General features: G+C 45.5%; 1 protein-coding gene across 1 annotated transcript; it reads left to right on the forward strand.

Moving 5' to 3' along the window:
• Positions 1-10,705: 10,705 nt before the first annotated feature.
• Positions 10,706-15,458, forward strand: LOC119304995. The gene is made up of 12 exons (XM_037581641.1): positions 10,706-10,952; positions 11,034-11,189; positions 11,265-11,417; positions 11,507-11,673; positions 12,075-12,353; positions 12,444-12,574; positions 12,713-12,830; positions 12,945-13,037; positions 14,609-14,686; positions 14,790-14,877; positions 14,962-15,030; positions 15,293-15,458. Exons 1-11 carry the CDS (start codon positions 10,745-10,747, stop codon positions 15,003-15,005), a joined length of 1,515 nt encoding a protein of 504 aa, XP_037437538.1. The 5' UTR covers positions 10,706-10,744; the 3' UTR covers positions 15,006-15,030; positions 15,293-15,458.
• The last annotated feature ends 1,246 nt before the right edge of the window (positions 15,459-16,704 follow it).

Below are 16,704 nucleotides of genomic sequence, written 5' to 3' on the forward strand. Positions count from 1 at the left end.
GACAAGGTGCAGATGATCACAACTGCAGCAGCTCCTGGTCACGACTCACGAGAAGGGCACGAAATCTATGGTGGCGCTCATCTCCTGGCATATCTGGCTGGATTCCAGCCTGGAACGCAATGCCTGCGCTTTCAGAGGAAAGCATGCAAATGTGCGGCACATTGCGGATGCATGCAGGCGCGACCCGGATAGAGCGGCCGAAAATACTAGACTTACGGGCAGTGGCGGAGCCACCCCCGGCGACCTTGGGCAGCTGCCCGGGCTCTGCCTAGGAACTCCCATTTGAGTATAGAAGAAGATGGAGAACTAATCATCAGTTTTGGTGGGCAAATGCCCATGAACCACATCCCTTTGTATTTTGCCCCGGCTCCATTGATTAGCTAGCTCCGCCACTGCTTACGGGTGAGTTAGCACGGGAAGAAAGTTACGGACGGACGTGTCGTCTTCCAATCCCCCCTGATTTCACATCTTGGGCCACCGTAAATCCAAACTAACCCATAACATTTCTCCACATCGGCTCGTACGTTTCCTGTAACCATTTGTGTCCGTAAGTGTAGAGTGTACGGGTCCGCAGATTAGCATCTTCGGACTGGCTGTATCTTTCATTTCCAAACACTTGATCACTTGATCACCACCTTTGTCATCTATCTCCCTGCTTAAATCAATAGAAAGCCAGCACTGCTGGACGTTTCAAAAAAAAAAAAGATTTAAGGAAATATAGTATGTAGCATATAGTGGAGTACAATGTCAAAAATCTCATTATTCATGGCATTTAGAATACAGTTTGTTTGATTCACATCTAGATGTTTTTTTAAGGATGTCACATCTAAGATCCCACAAATATATAATGCAGCAACAACAAACAAAAAAAATAGAAAAAAAAATAGACCACAAACAGAATGAAAATCAGCTTAGATGTGACATAACTATATCACATCTAGATATGTTCTAGACAGACCCTTTAGAATATAGATGTTTAGGTATTCAATTGAGTGGAGAAACAGTAGGTAAGGTGGGAGGTGAAATTCTAACCTGTTGAGACATAGGAATAGGCTCCTTGGTGGTAATCACAGTGTTGTTATGAGAGAAAACAGCTTGAAAATCTTAATATACTTGAATTTGGATCATAACATAACAGGCATAATTTTGAAACCTTTTTCGCAATCAGAAGAACATTTGATAAAGGAGAGCTTTGCAACCTGCGACCAATCTTCATGACTTTTGTTAGATGTGTATAGCCCTTTTCGGTTTATCCCCATTGCATAAGGGGTCTCTTGCACTTTACCACACACCTGTATATGTATTGACCTTTGGCCCTCCTGAGAAGATAGTTGCTCATTCCTAACATGGTATCAGATGCTTAGGTTCCCCTCGCTCCCCCGCACGCTGCAACTCCGTGCTCCTTTGCTCGATTCTGGCTGCCGCCGTCGCTTTCATCCCATCCGAATCCGCCGCCTCGGCTGTCCCGTTGCATCGCTTCTCCATCCCCGGGTGAGTCAGCCCCTGCTCGATTCTGCCTCGGGAGCTCGCTTGACTGCTGCCGCTGCCGACCTGCGGCTGCTCCCTCCCCGCTCGTCTCCTCTCCGTCCTTCGGCCGTCGCCCGTCGCCCCGTTCGGCTGTTGCCGCTGCCGAACTGAGGCTGCCTCGACCGGCCGCCTCTGTTGCCCTGGTCCGGCCGCCGCTTGCCGCCCAGGTCCGGCCGCCGTTTGCCACCCAGGTCGCGCCGCCCCCAGGTCCGGCCGCCGCCGCCTGGTCCTGCCCGCCCCCTGCCCCCTCTGGTTCTCATTGTTGCCGTGCGCACGAGGAGGGGTGAAGCGCTCGGGCTTTTCCCTCGATCCAGATCTGGTTGAGGGCCCGTTGACCAAAAAAAACATGGACAACAACAGCAGAGTGACTTTCTCATGTCCTCTTCGGGCTATGTCGCGGTTCTTCGGTGCTCGGTGATCTTTGATGGCACCAATTATGCTGAGTTTGTGGGCTTCATGCGCATCCATATGCGTGGACTCCTTCTGTGGGGGGTTCTCTCTAGCGAGGTCCCCTGTCCGCCATGTCCGGTGGCACCCGTGGCCCCAATCCCACCCGTGCCGCCGGTCCTTATTGCTGATGCCTCTCAGGCTGACCGAGATGCTGCCAAGGCTCTGGATGATGTTGCGGTTGATGCTTATGATCAGCAGGTATCCGCTTATTCCGATGCTCTCTCTGTGTACCGGGATGATCTGTCTGCTTACACTCAGTGGTGCAATGATGATGCTCGAGCTGCTGCTGTTCTCACTGCGAGTGTTCTTCCTCGGTTTCCTTCGGAGTTCATGGGACTTGGCACTGTTGCAGCGATGTGGTCTTACCTCTGTCAGCGCATCAGCCCTCTGGCTATGCTCTCTACCTATCTGTCGTGCGTCAGGAGCATGCACTCCAGCAAGGTGATTCCTCTGTTGATGAGTTCTATTCATAGTGCTCTGCCATCTGGCGTCAGCTTGACGCTCTTCGGATAGTTGTTTGTGGCACCTGTCGTTGCTGTCAGACTACTCGGTCTGATCTGGAGTTTCAGCGGGTCCATGAGTTCTTGTCACGTCTCCGCTCTGAGTTTGAACCGCGACGTGCTCACTTGCTTGCTCGTGGCCGTATTCCTATCTCGGAGGTGCTTGCTGAGCTTCGTGCTGAAGAGACCCGCCTTCGCTCTGCTGGATTGCCGGTGGTCCTGTCTGTGTTGGCTGCTCGTGCTCCTGTGTCGTCTGCTCGACTCACCGCTTCACCGCTCCTCCCCACACCTTCAGGCGGGGTGAGTCGACCTGCTTACACTGAGAGGGGCCGGTCGCGCCGTGACACCTTCTGTGGCTACTGCTCTCGGCCAGGTCACCCAGAGTCTGATTGCCGTGAGAAGAAGCGAGACCAGCGGCGCTCCTCTTCCAGTGGGACTCCTGGATCACTAGTAGAAAAGGGGGCAATGGTCCAGGCCGGGTCAGCCCATTAGTCCCGGTTCAATCCAGAACCGGGACCAATGGGGGCATTGGGCCCGGTTCGTGAGCCCCGGGGGCCGGCTGGGCCACGTGGGCCATTGGTCCCGGTTCGTCTGGACCTTTTGGTCCCGATTGAAGGGACGAACCGGGACCAATGGGCCTCGCTCCTGGCCCACCACCATTGGTACCGGTTGGTGGGACGAACCGGGACCAAAGGCAGCCCATTAGTCCCGGTTGGTGGCACAAACTGGGACTAAAGGTGTGCTCCTCGTTGCGGCCAGAGTTTAGTCCCACCTCGCCAATCGAAGGGGGCTCACACCAGTTTATAAGCCCCTCCCTCTCAGCCTTGTTGAACTGCTCTCAAAGTGAAAATAGATGCCCTTATACAGGAAATTTGACCTAAATTCATATTGAATTTCTCTGAAGTTAGTAGAAATTTAGTATGAATTTAGGTCTAATTTTCTCTATAAGCGCATCTATGCTGATTTCTGAGTAGTTTTTTATATATTTTTTTCTGCTATATTTATTTTTTTCTATTTATTTCTGAGTTGTAATAAGTTATTAAAAATAAAAAAGATTTTAGTAAAGTTAATCACAACTATTATTTCTTCTAATTATTTTTGAGTAGTTTTTTATATAGTGTTTTTTTTTCTGCTATATTTATTTTTTTCTATTTATTTCTGTGTGGTAATAAGTCATTAAAAATAAAAAAGAGGCGCAATGCTAGTTAATTTGCTTCAAGCCTTTCAGAATAGTGTAAACTGCACTGCACATAGCTCCATGCAGTCTACCCTATTCCTCAAGGCTTGAAGCGAACCAACGTGCAGGTGAGCATTGAGCCTCTTCTTCATCGTCTCTTCACTCAGGGCTTATAAACAGCTGCGAGTGCCTCTCGCTTGGCGAGGTGGGACTAAAAAGGGGGCAATGGTCCAGGCCGGCAAGACGCTATTTTCGTAATTACTCATGACTTCAACTATTTTAATCATGACAATATTTTTCATCTTTTCCAATTCAAATAGCTTATCCCATGCTTTGCAAGACGCTACGTCTTGGAGAGGATGGGTTTTGAAGACCATGAAAGTTTCAAAACCAAAAAAATTATCCTAAGTACCCATCATGGTGTGGATTTTCAAATAAAGTTGTACAATGCTCAGAGTGTAACCCTTTTTGGTTGCAAAAATTGGAAAGCACTTTGCAAGATGTATGGTTTTGATGAGGGTATGCTTGTTACCATGGATCTTGGTGATCCTACAATCGAGCAAGAGAGACCTATGATTTTCGTCCTTGTGGATACACCTCCAATTCTTCCCCCATGTGAGCTTAACATAGTTATTAAGTAATTTATATTGTTTATTTCAAAATAGTTGACAACTTATTCTCCATTGACAGCTTATTTTCATTCTTCAAAGAATGTGCAGAAGATGGTAGACAGAATCTACTACACCGAAGGCTCCGAACTAACTTATCAGGAGAAAAATCATCTGGTCGCATTTTGTACTGATCTTGAGAATTACAATGTCTACAATTGAACTCCTCAACATTATGGTCAATACGTGCCACTAGTGCACGTGTTGAACTACGGTAACTACCATGGAGATACCCTGGTAAGATTTTTACTATTACGACATCCGTGCATCTTTTTGCACACTTTTAAAACTAGTGCATCATATCATTGCTAACTACGAAGTTATTACTATGTTTTTCAACAGATAATCCCGAATGATTGTGTGCCTCATCTGATGTATACACACGGTAGCCTTCATGTTTTGAACATACAACCAGGTCTTCCTACGAATCTGAACTGTCCATACCGGGTTTCTAAAAGAAGTGGAGACATGACAATCAAAGAATGGAAAAAATGTATGGACAGTCGTAAGGAGCTTCTTGGAAGCAACATTCAGCGAAGGGCAAAAATTGGAGACAGGATGATTGCCATTCTTCATAATGGAGAGTCAGGGTCTATAATGTTTTATGCTATTTTACCTTAAGGGTGTTTAGGTCCTAGCTGATACTGATGATCATGTATTAAGAACAATTATGTAGGGTCGGGTTCGATGACTATGAGGATGATGATCGTATGACTTATTATTAATAACGAGTAGAAGTTGTATGATGATGCATGATTAGTAGGACGAGTACTTGTTATTATATATGCTGATGTATGCGAGCATGCATGAGTTATTATATCAGCGGGTAAAATGAACATATATAGCAGCAGCGTTGGTAAACCAAGGACAAAGATATAAGAGAGGACACTTCTCTCTATTAGCTAGCTAATATAACAACCTAAAAATAACCCCCAAAACCTCTAAAGCAGCCACTTTCCAAAAAAAACATGGACTTTTGGTCCCGGTTGGTGCCACCAACCGGGACCAAAGGCCCCCTGACTGGGCTCGGCGCACAGAGCCACGTGGAGGCACATTAGTCCCGGTTCTTGTTTGAACCGGGACTAATGGGTGGAGGTATTAATAACGGCCCATTAGTCCCGGTTCATGAACCGTGACTAAAGGCCCTCACGAACCGGGACTATTAGGTGTTTTTCTACTAGTGGATCTTCCTTGACTCCGTCACTCATTGACCAGGACATTGTGAGGCTCAAACGTCTCTTGGCCTCCTCAGGCTCTTCGTCGACTGGTTCAGCTGCTGCTGTGACTGCAGCCACTTCTCCACCACCGCAGGCATCTACACAGTCAGGTACATCTTCGTGGGTTTTGGATTCTGGAGCCTCCTTCCATATGTCTTCTGATTCTTCTGTATTGTCTTCTCTTCGACCTCTTGATTCGCCTATTGATGTTCTTACTGTCGATGGCACATCTCTTCCTGTTGCTAGTCGTGGTATTCTTTCCACTCCGTCCTTCTCTGTTCTGAGTGTTTCACATGTTCCTCGTCTTACCATGAATCTTTTTTCTGCTGCCCAACTTACTGATTCTAGTTGTCGTGTCATTCTTGATACCGACTCTTGCTCCATTCAGGATCATCACACCAAGGTTTTGGTTGGAGCTGGCCCTCGGCGCCGTGAGTCAGAGGGCCTTTGGGAGGTTGACTGGCTTTGTGTTCCTTCCGCTGCCACCACTTCTGCCAGCTCCCATGCTCTTGCTGCTTCTTCGTCTACGTCCTTCCAGCAGTGGCATCATCGCCTTGGTCACATCTGTGGCTCTCGTTTGTCTTCTTTAGTTCGTCAGGGCCTCTTAGGGTCTGTATCTGGAGATGTCTCCTTACATTGTAATGGTTGCAGACTTGGCAAACAGACTCAGTTACCTTATCCTACTAGTGAGTCAGTATCTCAGCATCCGTTTGACTTAGTTCATTCTGATGTCTGGGGTCCTGCTCCCTTTGATTCGAAAGGTGGTCATCGCTACTATGTTTTGTTTATTGATGATTTCTCTTGCTACACTTGGCTCTACTTCATGAAATCTCGTAGCGAGGTTCTCTCTATATACAAACGTTTTGCTGCCATGGTTCACACTCAGTTTGCCACGTCCATTCGTACTTTTCGTGCTGACTCTGCTGGGGAGTATATCTCTCAGCTGTTGCGTGGTTTTCTAGCGGAACAGGGTACTCTTGCCCAGTTCTCATGTCCTGGGGCTCATGATCAGAATGGCGTTGCCGAACGCAAGCATCGTCATTTGCTTGAGATGGCTCGTGCGCTAATGATTGCTGCTTCTCTTCCACCCCATTTCTGGGCTGAGGCTGTTTCCGCATCCACCTATCTCATCAACATTCAGCCATCGACTGCTCTTCAGGGTGGTATTCCTATGGAGTGTCTCACTGGTCGCTCTCCCGACTACTCAACTCTTATGATGACAATCCTTTTTCTTACAAAACATACTCTGCCTCTATCGCTTGAATGTTCAAAACAAGGCCAAGATGCATAAACCATAACTAAAACATAAATTGTACTTGGGCAATTCTAGCTATAGTTTTTATTTAATGATAGTAGTAAGAAACGAATAGACACGGGAACATAGAGTATCTAGGGAGACTTGAGGAGGGAATCGTTTAAAAAAAATGGACATCGCTTTCAACTAAGCACAGTCACATATCTACTACCGTTCATGTTGTTCACACATATTCTGTATGGAACATATATTATCATTGCTGGTGTAGGTGACATGTGAAGGCATATGTAATACATCCCACCCTGTCCACCCTCTAGCTCCGCCACTGCATGAAGCATCCTCTCTAGTGAAAATAGCATAAGTAGCCACCATAAAAGAAATTAACGCGGTATGGCAGGAAATTCAAGGTCCTGACCATTATTAGTAATTTCATGGCAATTGATGATTCATTACAGATGCACTGGTAGCTATTCCACAATTAATAATTATCGAAAATTATTAGTAATAGAAAAGATTGAGAATGACAAACAAGGTCCACCATTTGTCTTATTTCTAATTTAGCAATGTTGGTGCCAAGCTTAAGTAAACAGACCCTAATCTCTTTAAGGGTAAATGTCCCGATGTGGTCAGTATATAGGCATTCATATACTTTCCATTAGCCCATGGTTTATTTCTTTGACAAGCTCTCTAGAATAATCTTTGATTATGGCAGAAGAAATGAGAAGATACTGCGGTCAAGCAAAAAGAAAAAAGAGCCACAAGTTAAGATCATCCGAGTACCTTCATTTAGTAATGTTATTGCCAAGCTTCAGTAAGCAGACTCTAATTTCTACAAGGGTAAATGTCCGAATGTGGTCAGTATATAGGCATTTGAATACTTTTCATTAGCTCATGGTATATTTTCTTTGACAAGCTCTCTAGAATGATATCTGATTATGGCAGAAGAAATGGGAAGATACTGCAGTCAAGCAAAAAGAAAAAAAGAGCCACAAGTTAAGATCATCCGAGTACCTTCATTTAGTAATGTTATTGCCAAGCTTCAGTAAGGAGACTCTAATTTCTACAAGGGTAAATGTCCGAATGTGGTCAGTATATAGGCATTTGAATACTTTTCATTAGCTCATGGTATATTTTCTTTGACAAGCTCTCTAGAATGATATCTGATTATGGCAGAAGAAATGGGAAGATACTGCAGTCAAGCAAAAAGAAAAAAAAGAGCCACAAGTTAAGATCATCCGAGTACCTTCAAGGCTGCCCTTGCTAATTAAAATTCCAGAAGACCATTGGCACGTCCTTCGCAAAATAAAGTAAATGAAATGAATATCAGAATCTCAGGGACACCATAACATAAACTGGAATACAAAGGAGAAATAACAAATTGAAGGAAAAAAAGAAGAGTGTACCTGTAAGTCTGTAACCAAAGACAAAACATATTGTTCCGGTTCCAAATCTGAAACACTATACGAAAGTAAACACCATACATCTGTTACAGAAGATACACATTATCAGTACGTCTCTTCTTTTGGTTCTGATTACCTGGCCATGCAAAATATTGTTCTGGCTCCAGATCTGAAACAGTATACAGAAGTAAACATCACACGTCTGTTACAGAAGATACGCCTTATCAGTATGTCTCTTCTTTTGGTTCTGACCACCCGGCAATCCAAAATCAAATAAACAGATCAGAAAGCTCCAAGATCTACCGAAATGAGTTGACAACAGCCAACATGAACATCATCTGTATGTAATTTTTTCTAGAATAAGAGGGCATCAGGACAAGGCAATTGCTTGGTGGAAGAGTGAATCATACATGAATTGAAAAGAAATATAGGGAAACCTATCCGAGCATCATGGTGAAGGAGGTTCTGCTGCTGGGGCGCAAAGGTTGAGCGAAGAGTTGTAGTGGAGGAAGCATATATACACGTACCATCATCCGCCATGAATGTCAGAACAGAAACTGAAGAATGACCACATCTTGAAATCTTGATGGAGCAGTTCTGATCAGACGAAGCATCGGCATGAATCGCCTGCGTCGGCTGGATCATCTCCCTCCTTTCTCCATTCTGTAGCAGAATAATCGCCTGTGTTGGCTGGATCGACTTATCCCTCGTTGCCCGCATCGCCCGCGGCGGCTGGATAGACTGCCATCTCTCTCTCGCCTGGATCGATCATAGTGACCTGGGGCCGGTGGAGGTTAGCCTAATGGGCAGCAATCGAATTGTTTTTTTTTTGTTGCCCTATCCGGCCGCGCCGCTCGCGTCGGCGTGCAGCCGCCAATGCACTCCGAGGCCATGTCAGGCGGCGCAGTCGAAACATAGTAGGTGGCGAACGTGGTTTAGGGCTCGTGTGTGGCGTTTTCCCTGTGCGCGCTGTGTTGGATAGGACGGTAGAGAAGGTCACGATGATAGAAAAGGCCCAGGTAGGCCGGTAGGCCCAATTGAATGTCAGACATGGCAAAAAGCGACCGGAGCAGCTGCTCGAAAAGCCCAGTGCAGACTGAAGCGCGAATTTGCGCCTGCGTACGAGATTTAGGTGTGACTAACAGTGATCCGACGGCCAAAAACGACTAAAAGTGGCGATCTAACGGCTAGACATGCTAATGGCCTGAGAGGGCTGGGAGGGTGCTCAGTTTTAATATATCTAAATGAAAATCTGGACCTAGGACCTCCGAGAGCTTTAGTATTTTTGCTGCTTTTTTTTATATGAACATTGATTTTGGCGTTTTTGGGCTCGTTGGAATCACGTGAACAACGTCGATGCACCTGTGGTGTTGGTTTTTCAATTCAGACAAGTTGACAAATGTCCAAACATCAAACACTCCATATGTCCTGAATATGATGCATAGAACTTTTCCGTCCTTTTTTATTTGTCAAGTCCATGAACATGCTAATACACCTATAAAGACCACTTAAATCTCCTCCTCCAAGAAAGAAAGTTAGGGTTTGTGCCTCTCGCCGGCGCCGGCGCAGGTCCGCCTCGTCTCCGATGGCCCTAGGGCCATGGAGGCGCGGTGGATCCTGGCAAGGGCCGGCGGGAGGGCTCCGTTTTTATTCGTTTTTTTCAATCTTGTTAGGGTTTGTGTCCTACTCAGGAAGGCGAGACGGCGGCGGCTCCCTGAAGATGGAATAAAGGTCTCCCCATCTAGCTCCGTTCAGGCGGTGCGTCTAGCATCGTTGGTGGGTGTGTGGCGGTGTGTCTCCGTCCGATCTATCTTTGGTGGATTTGCTGGGATCTCGTCGTTGTTCGTCTACGTTCGTGTGTCTTCGGTTTGGATCCTTCTAATCTACGTTATTTTTCATCGGCGGCGGTTACTGTTCTGGGGTGCCGGTCCTATATATGGGGTCTTAGCACGATGACTTCCCGACTGTCTACTACAACAAGTTGTGCCCGGAGCCGGCGATGGAGGGGCGATGACGGCGGCGCGCCTTCGGCTCGCTTCGGTGCTTGTAGTCGTCGCTAGGTGGTCTATGAATCTGGATGTAATTTTTATTTCTGTTATTCGTTGTACTGCCATGATTGAAGATGAATAGGTTGGAAGTTTTTTTTTAAAAAAAGACCACTTAAATCGCGCTGCTGTTCGCCGGGCTCATCTAAGCCCGGGCTCCGGGTTGAATTATCGATGAACATGCTAATACACCTACAAAGACCACAAAACAGAGTGGTCGGGGACGAACTCTTATGATTTTTCTATTGACTATTTATTATTATTATTTCGAATCATGATTAATTAAGAAAAATAATCAGACACTTATTTCTATGGGATGATTATACAAGGTGTAAAGAGGCAATTATAATTAGAAGAATATATATGCGTGCTCGTTTGTTTTGAAAAAAAAATCCCAGACGGACCCACCCGTAGACGCGGACGCGAGTCCCTCCCCTCGATCGCCAAACCGTATTCCGGCCTCTCCGGTGCAGAGGCAGCGGCGGCGGCGGCGGAGGTGAGAGAGATGTCGAGGGCCGTCAGGATCCGCGGCGACGAGCTGGAGACGACGGAGCGGGAAGCGAAGAGGCGAAGCGTGGCAGAGGAGGGGGAGGGGACAGCTCTCCACTCCACAAGCCCTAGATCTCCGGGCGAGCTAGCTGTTCGGACTTCCCATCCAGAGATACACTTGGCGATCTTCGAGCCCAACAAAGCCCAATCGGAAGCAAAACAAGGTGATTTTGCCCCCTCTTTTCCTCCTTTGGTCGTCATGACAGATTGGTGTTTACTTGTTCATGCTGTCGATCTTTCCCTAGATCGTGTGTACGATGTGGTCGAGTCCGTGGCGGAGGAATCCTCCGATCCACTCAGCCCCCCGATCTACCAACCCTACATTCCCGACGAGCTAGTTGATGATCTGGACGTACTCGCTGACTTCGAGGACGCCAAGGCTAAGTACGAAGCAGAACGGGGTAAACGCCCCTCCCCTCCCCGATTCTTTCTTCTCATCGTTAATTTCCAACCTAATCTTAATTTTCCTTGCATAGATCGTCGAGCTAACCTCTTCACTATGGAGCATCACTGCTATAAAGCACCCTCCTCCCTGTTCAAGACCCATCGATTGCTTCCTATTCTTGAACAAGCAAGGGATGCAACACTTCTTGCTGCTAAATCTGTGATTTTGCTCTCATCATTTGTCGGTGTGTATTTAACGTCCTAATTGCTTCTAAACTAATAGTATCTGATTTCATATCTGGCCAAATATTTATGACTTTTGGTTCATTTGCAGAGAGTGACCCACTGAACAAGTGTTCTGGTTTATGGTTTGAAAGCGACGATCATAGCAAAACCGCCCTTGTTTTGACATCCGCTCAGCTCATTCGTGAAAAGAAAGAACCAAAAAACCCATTCGAGTGGAAGGTGCAGTGGACAGGCAATTATCATCGTCAGGCTAAGGTGCTCCTTATCCTTTTTAACATTCACTTGTCTCTTTATAATCTTGTCACCGAATGATTCTACCCGGACCTACACAATGCATGTTTCATTAGTTTCCTTTTTGATTGAGATTTGGGTGGTGAGCCTTGCACTACTGGACAAGGAAAAACACATTTCAACTATTGCTTTTTTTTATTTGTTTGTTTCTTCCCTCTCAAATTAAATTATTTGTAATGTATCTGTTGTCAAATGTAGGCTAATTGCTAATAAAATGTGACATCATCTTCAACTTTGCTAGAATAGAAAATGTGAACTAGCTTCTGGCGTTTGATTTTCATAATGGTGCATCTCCCAAAAATGTTTTTGTCAATATAAGTTCTGTCAAAAATGAAGTGTGATAACTTTTGACATCGCTGTTTTAGGTCATTGTTCACTTGCTGGACAACACAGCTGTGCCTGCCAGCCTCCTCTATCTCCAGGAGCATTATGAATTTGCTATTTATAAGGTTCAAGTGGACAAACCAGTTCAGTTGGCTACTTTTACCGAGTGCGTGCGTTCTGGTCAAGATGTTTTCAGACTCGGGAGAGATGAAAATCTGAATCTTAGTACAACTCATGGTATGGTGGCTTATAATATTCCATCCTGGTATGAGAGATGTCACTATATGTATTTGTCTTGTGATCCATCTAGTCCCTCACTGGTGCGTTATATCTCAATTTATGCTTTGTATTTCAATCTTGCTATTTTATTATTACAAATTGAAATATTTGTCACTACTGCAATGATATAGCTTCGTGATGATGGAGGACCCATCATTGATTTAAAAGGGAAAGTTGTGGGTCTAGTTAACAACCATATTAAGGAGACATTCATACCTTCGTTCTTATTGCACAAGTGCTTGGATTTTTGGAGAAGATTCAAGTATGTATTCACTCATTATCTCCTCTATTCTGTGTTAGTACTCTTGTGATTCTAATGTCTTGTAAGGATAATAGCGCTAATAATGTTTTTTCTTACATTTGCGTGATACTTATTTGATCTCCGTTTTATTTGGTGTAGTTGTATGCCTCGCCTCCATCTTGGAATGACGTTTACTTCAATAAAACATTTAGATCCTAGCTGTATTGAGAGAATGACTCGTAATCATAACATCGAGTCCGGTCTTATTGTTGAGCAGGTATATATATTATGGTGCTTATTTTTCTTTTATTTTTTCCACTTTTGTTAATAGTTCCATCTAAAGCCGTTTCTCACATGCATATTATGATGTAACAATGCTAATTTAAAATAGGTGTCTAAAGGATCTAATGCTGAGAAAATTGGAATTCGTGAGGGTGATGTTATTGAAAGCTTTAATGGAAAGTACATTTCTACTACAATTGAGGTGTGTATATTGTGTATTTACTGTATTTTATATTTTTAGTACATTCGGGTTTAGTTAATCTCTAATCCACCTTAGATTAATCTCCCACATCCTATAATCGGTAGCAAGTAATTTTGTTTTCCTAGTTAAATAATTTAAATAATGATGTGCGAGTTGAAGCACCTTCTTGATTCATGCTTGGATAGATCAACTTTCAACATCAATGGTTGGATAGATCAACTTTCAGCGCAGGGGGACAGGGGAGGGAGTCATCGATGTAGCCAAGCAGGTAGTGGCTCCCAAGGAGCGGAAGGACCTGCGCACGCCAGAAGATGTAGTTGTCCGACGACAACTTGATGGTGATGAGATTGCCGAACTGAAACGGCGGCGGCGGGAGCGAGCCCGTGGAGTAGGCTGCCTGAGGCGGATACGCCGTGGAGGTAGGGGGCACCATCGTGGACGCGGCGAGGGACGCGGACGCCGCAGGAGCGGAGTGCACCGCCGCCGGGCCTGAGGCAGAGAGCCCGGCCATCCAGGCCGACGCGGGCTCCACCACCGGAGGAGGCAGGACGGCGGCGGCGAGAGAGGCGGGCGATGAGGCAGTGGTGTGAACCGTCAGCACGTGCCCTAGCGATGAGGTAGCCAGAGGTTGAGTGGCGAAAAGGGAGCCGATGCTCCTGGTCCCGATTGGTGATTGGACCGCGGCGGCATCCAGCGGCCGGGAAAGGAGAGCCGCGAGAGAGGCTCGCAGGAACCCAGCGGTGGTGGAGCCGGAGGCGGCGGCGCTCGTCATGGCGGCGGAGGCGCGATCGGAACGGGGGTGGCGGCGGCGGCGGTGTCGGTGTCGGATATGTACATATATAGATTTACAAAGAGTATATATTACTTAGGGTGTAAATATATAGAATTGTACATCTAGCTGGAGTATCTGGTATATGTACTATTAATTCAAGAAAGGAGTATGCATATGCATCACGAAGTATAGGATACTCTGTTGATAATGACAAGTGTATACATAACTGTCATTCATTTGATAGTACTCCCTCCGTTCCTTTTTACTCCGGATATAAAATTTGTGTCGAGTCAAACTTCACCAACTTTAACCAAATTTATGTAAAAATATATCAACATGTACAATATCAAATATACATAATATGAAACTAAATTCCATAATGAATTTAAAGATATCCCTTTAGCCTTGTAAATGTTGATACTTTTTTCAATAACTTTGGTCAAAGTAAAGATACTTTGACTTCAGACAAAAGTTATATGCAGACTAAAAAGAAACGGAGGGAGTATATGTAGTATGTTCCTTCAAAGGGAGCATATAATATTGTTCATTTGATATTACAGAGTTTGAAGTATGGATTATAGTCTGCTAGATTAGCGGAGGTGCTTTTTATATGAAATATCTTTATAGTTGTAGACATTATATATTTCAAAAATCACATAACAAGTTTTCTTTATGGAAGACCTTTAGAGTTGTAGGCATCTTGTATTTCAAAAATCACAGAATAAGAAAGAATCTTGTGTGAGGGAGAGGGAGAGGCGCGAGGGCTATGTGACACTCTTGACTTTTGCAATTTCGCCAGTTGGAGCAGATGTTGATAGACATATGCTGGGATCATTTTGATCAAGGAAAAGAGTTATATGCTGAAAAAGATGTCTCCGTAAGTAAATTCTATATTGTAACTATGAATAACTTAATTCATGCCGACCATAGCACTATGAAAAAGATGGTTCGGTATGTTAATTCTATGGATTGCTTTATAGGTGAAAATATTTGATGCCATCAAACATCGCCGGAGAACTAGAAACTTGACTGCAATTGTATCGGATCTTGGAGAAGACATTGTGGAAGGTAAACATGTCTCTATTTTAAGTCATATTTTTGCAGGAGCCAAAGATACATCTGCTCTAATTGTGATGTTTTTATTTGTTGTAGGCACTTACCCTATCATGCGAAAAGAAGCCATGCCAGTCTCGTAAGTTTCTTGAGCTGGGCCTGAGAGAGGTAAACATCTTCCTTTTTAACATAGTTTAGATTCAACATGTTTTAACTAATTTGAAGGTTGTACAGGAGATTGTCCTGTGCCGTAAACAACTTCATGAAGAAATCATTTGTTATCTTATCTCATTCTGTTTGCATTGGGGGTGGAAAAAACACACTATTTTGATCAATCTTTTAGCTGGCAAAATTTAACCACTGATCGCTGGCAAAGCATGCTCTTCAAAGTTGTATCTAACCGAACCTTAATGTCTTTTTATTTGTGTAGGTACTTGCCCGCTGCTGGCCTTCATGGACGAGTCATTGGAAAAAACCCTTGCATGCCAATTGCAAATTCAAGTTCGGCATAATCAGTGTGTGTGTGTGTGTGTGTGTGTGTTTTCGCAGACAAAAACTTTAAATTATGGGTGCCTTTGGACCGTAGAAGCAGCTACCGGAACAGGGCTCTAAGTCGACAGCCAAATATATGCCGACGGCTACCGTCGGCCTAGTCCGAGCTATGCCGACAGCTAGCTCCTGGCCGTCGGCGTACAAAGGCCGTCGGGCTATCCGCGTCTATGCCGACAGCAGCCGTCGGCACATCACAGCCGTCGGCTTATCCCAGACTACGCCTACAGCTGCCGTCGGCATATATAGGCCGTCGGCATAGATGCGGGCCTGCTGACAACTGCGATCACGGCCAGCTAACGACGTCAAATCTATGCCGACGGCCGTGACGGGTGGCCGTCGGCATAGATACGGGTGACACGTCACCGATCCAGAGCGCACCGACCAGGAGCTATGCCACGGCAGCCGTCGGCATAGCTGACACGTCATCGATCCGCGGCGCTGTCCATCTACCCTGGCCGCACCTATGCCGACGGCTTTGCCGTCGGCATAGTTTTTTTTTTCTTTTTTCTCTTTTTTTCCATGTAATATTATTATTATTATTAAAAATACAGTATGTGTTAACAAGCATACATATAGATTGTGTTAATAAGCATACATATAGTATGTGTTAATAAGCATATAGTATGTTAATAAGCATATAGTATGTGTTAATAAGCATACATATAGTTTTTTTTCTTTTTCTTCACTGTTTTCTTTAATATTATTATTTAACTAACTCATACAGTATGTGTTAATAAGCATACATACATTATTTTTCGGTTCTGTACAGAGCGGTGTGACCCCCCTCACGAACGGTGCCGCCGCCAGCCGGCAACTGGAATGGGGAACAGCCGCATCGGGTCTATACGAAGGGGACTTTGCTCCAAGTGTTTATATATATCGGATGACCTACCACAACCGGATGGTGTTATGGCATGTCCGAAGAGGCGGCATGCATCTCCGGGGTGTGGCCCCGTCACGGACGGCGCCGCTGCCGACACCTGGAGGGGGGGAACGGACGCGTCGGGGTCTACATGGAGTGGATGTATCTGTGGGTTTGGCCCGGATGTTGCTCCCGGGTGTCCCTATGGGCGGACCTGACACAACCGGGTGAAGAGGTCCACTGGTCAAAGCCCGTCCGTGGGAAGTCAAAGGGCTAGATCTCGTGGTCAACCGCTCTAGGGTTAGGCGGGACGGGGGCCCCCTGGGGGTAGCAATGCCACCGGAGCGTCGTACCGTGCCCTCATACATGCGGGGTGGTGTTGTGGCATGTCCAAAGAGGCGGCCCGCGTCTCCGGTGCGTGCCCCCCT

The sequence above is a fragment of the Triticum dicoccoides genome, chromosome 5B (assembly GCF_002162155.2).
Source record: "Triticum dicoccoides isolate Atlit2015 ecotype Zavitan chromosome 5B, WEW_v2.0, whole genome shotgun sequence".
NCBI classification, from domain to species: domain Eukaryota; kingdom Viridiplantae; phylum Streptophyta; class Magnoliopsida; order Poales; family Poaceae; genus Triticum; species Triticum dicoccoides.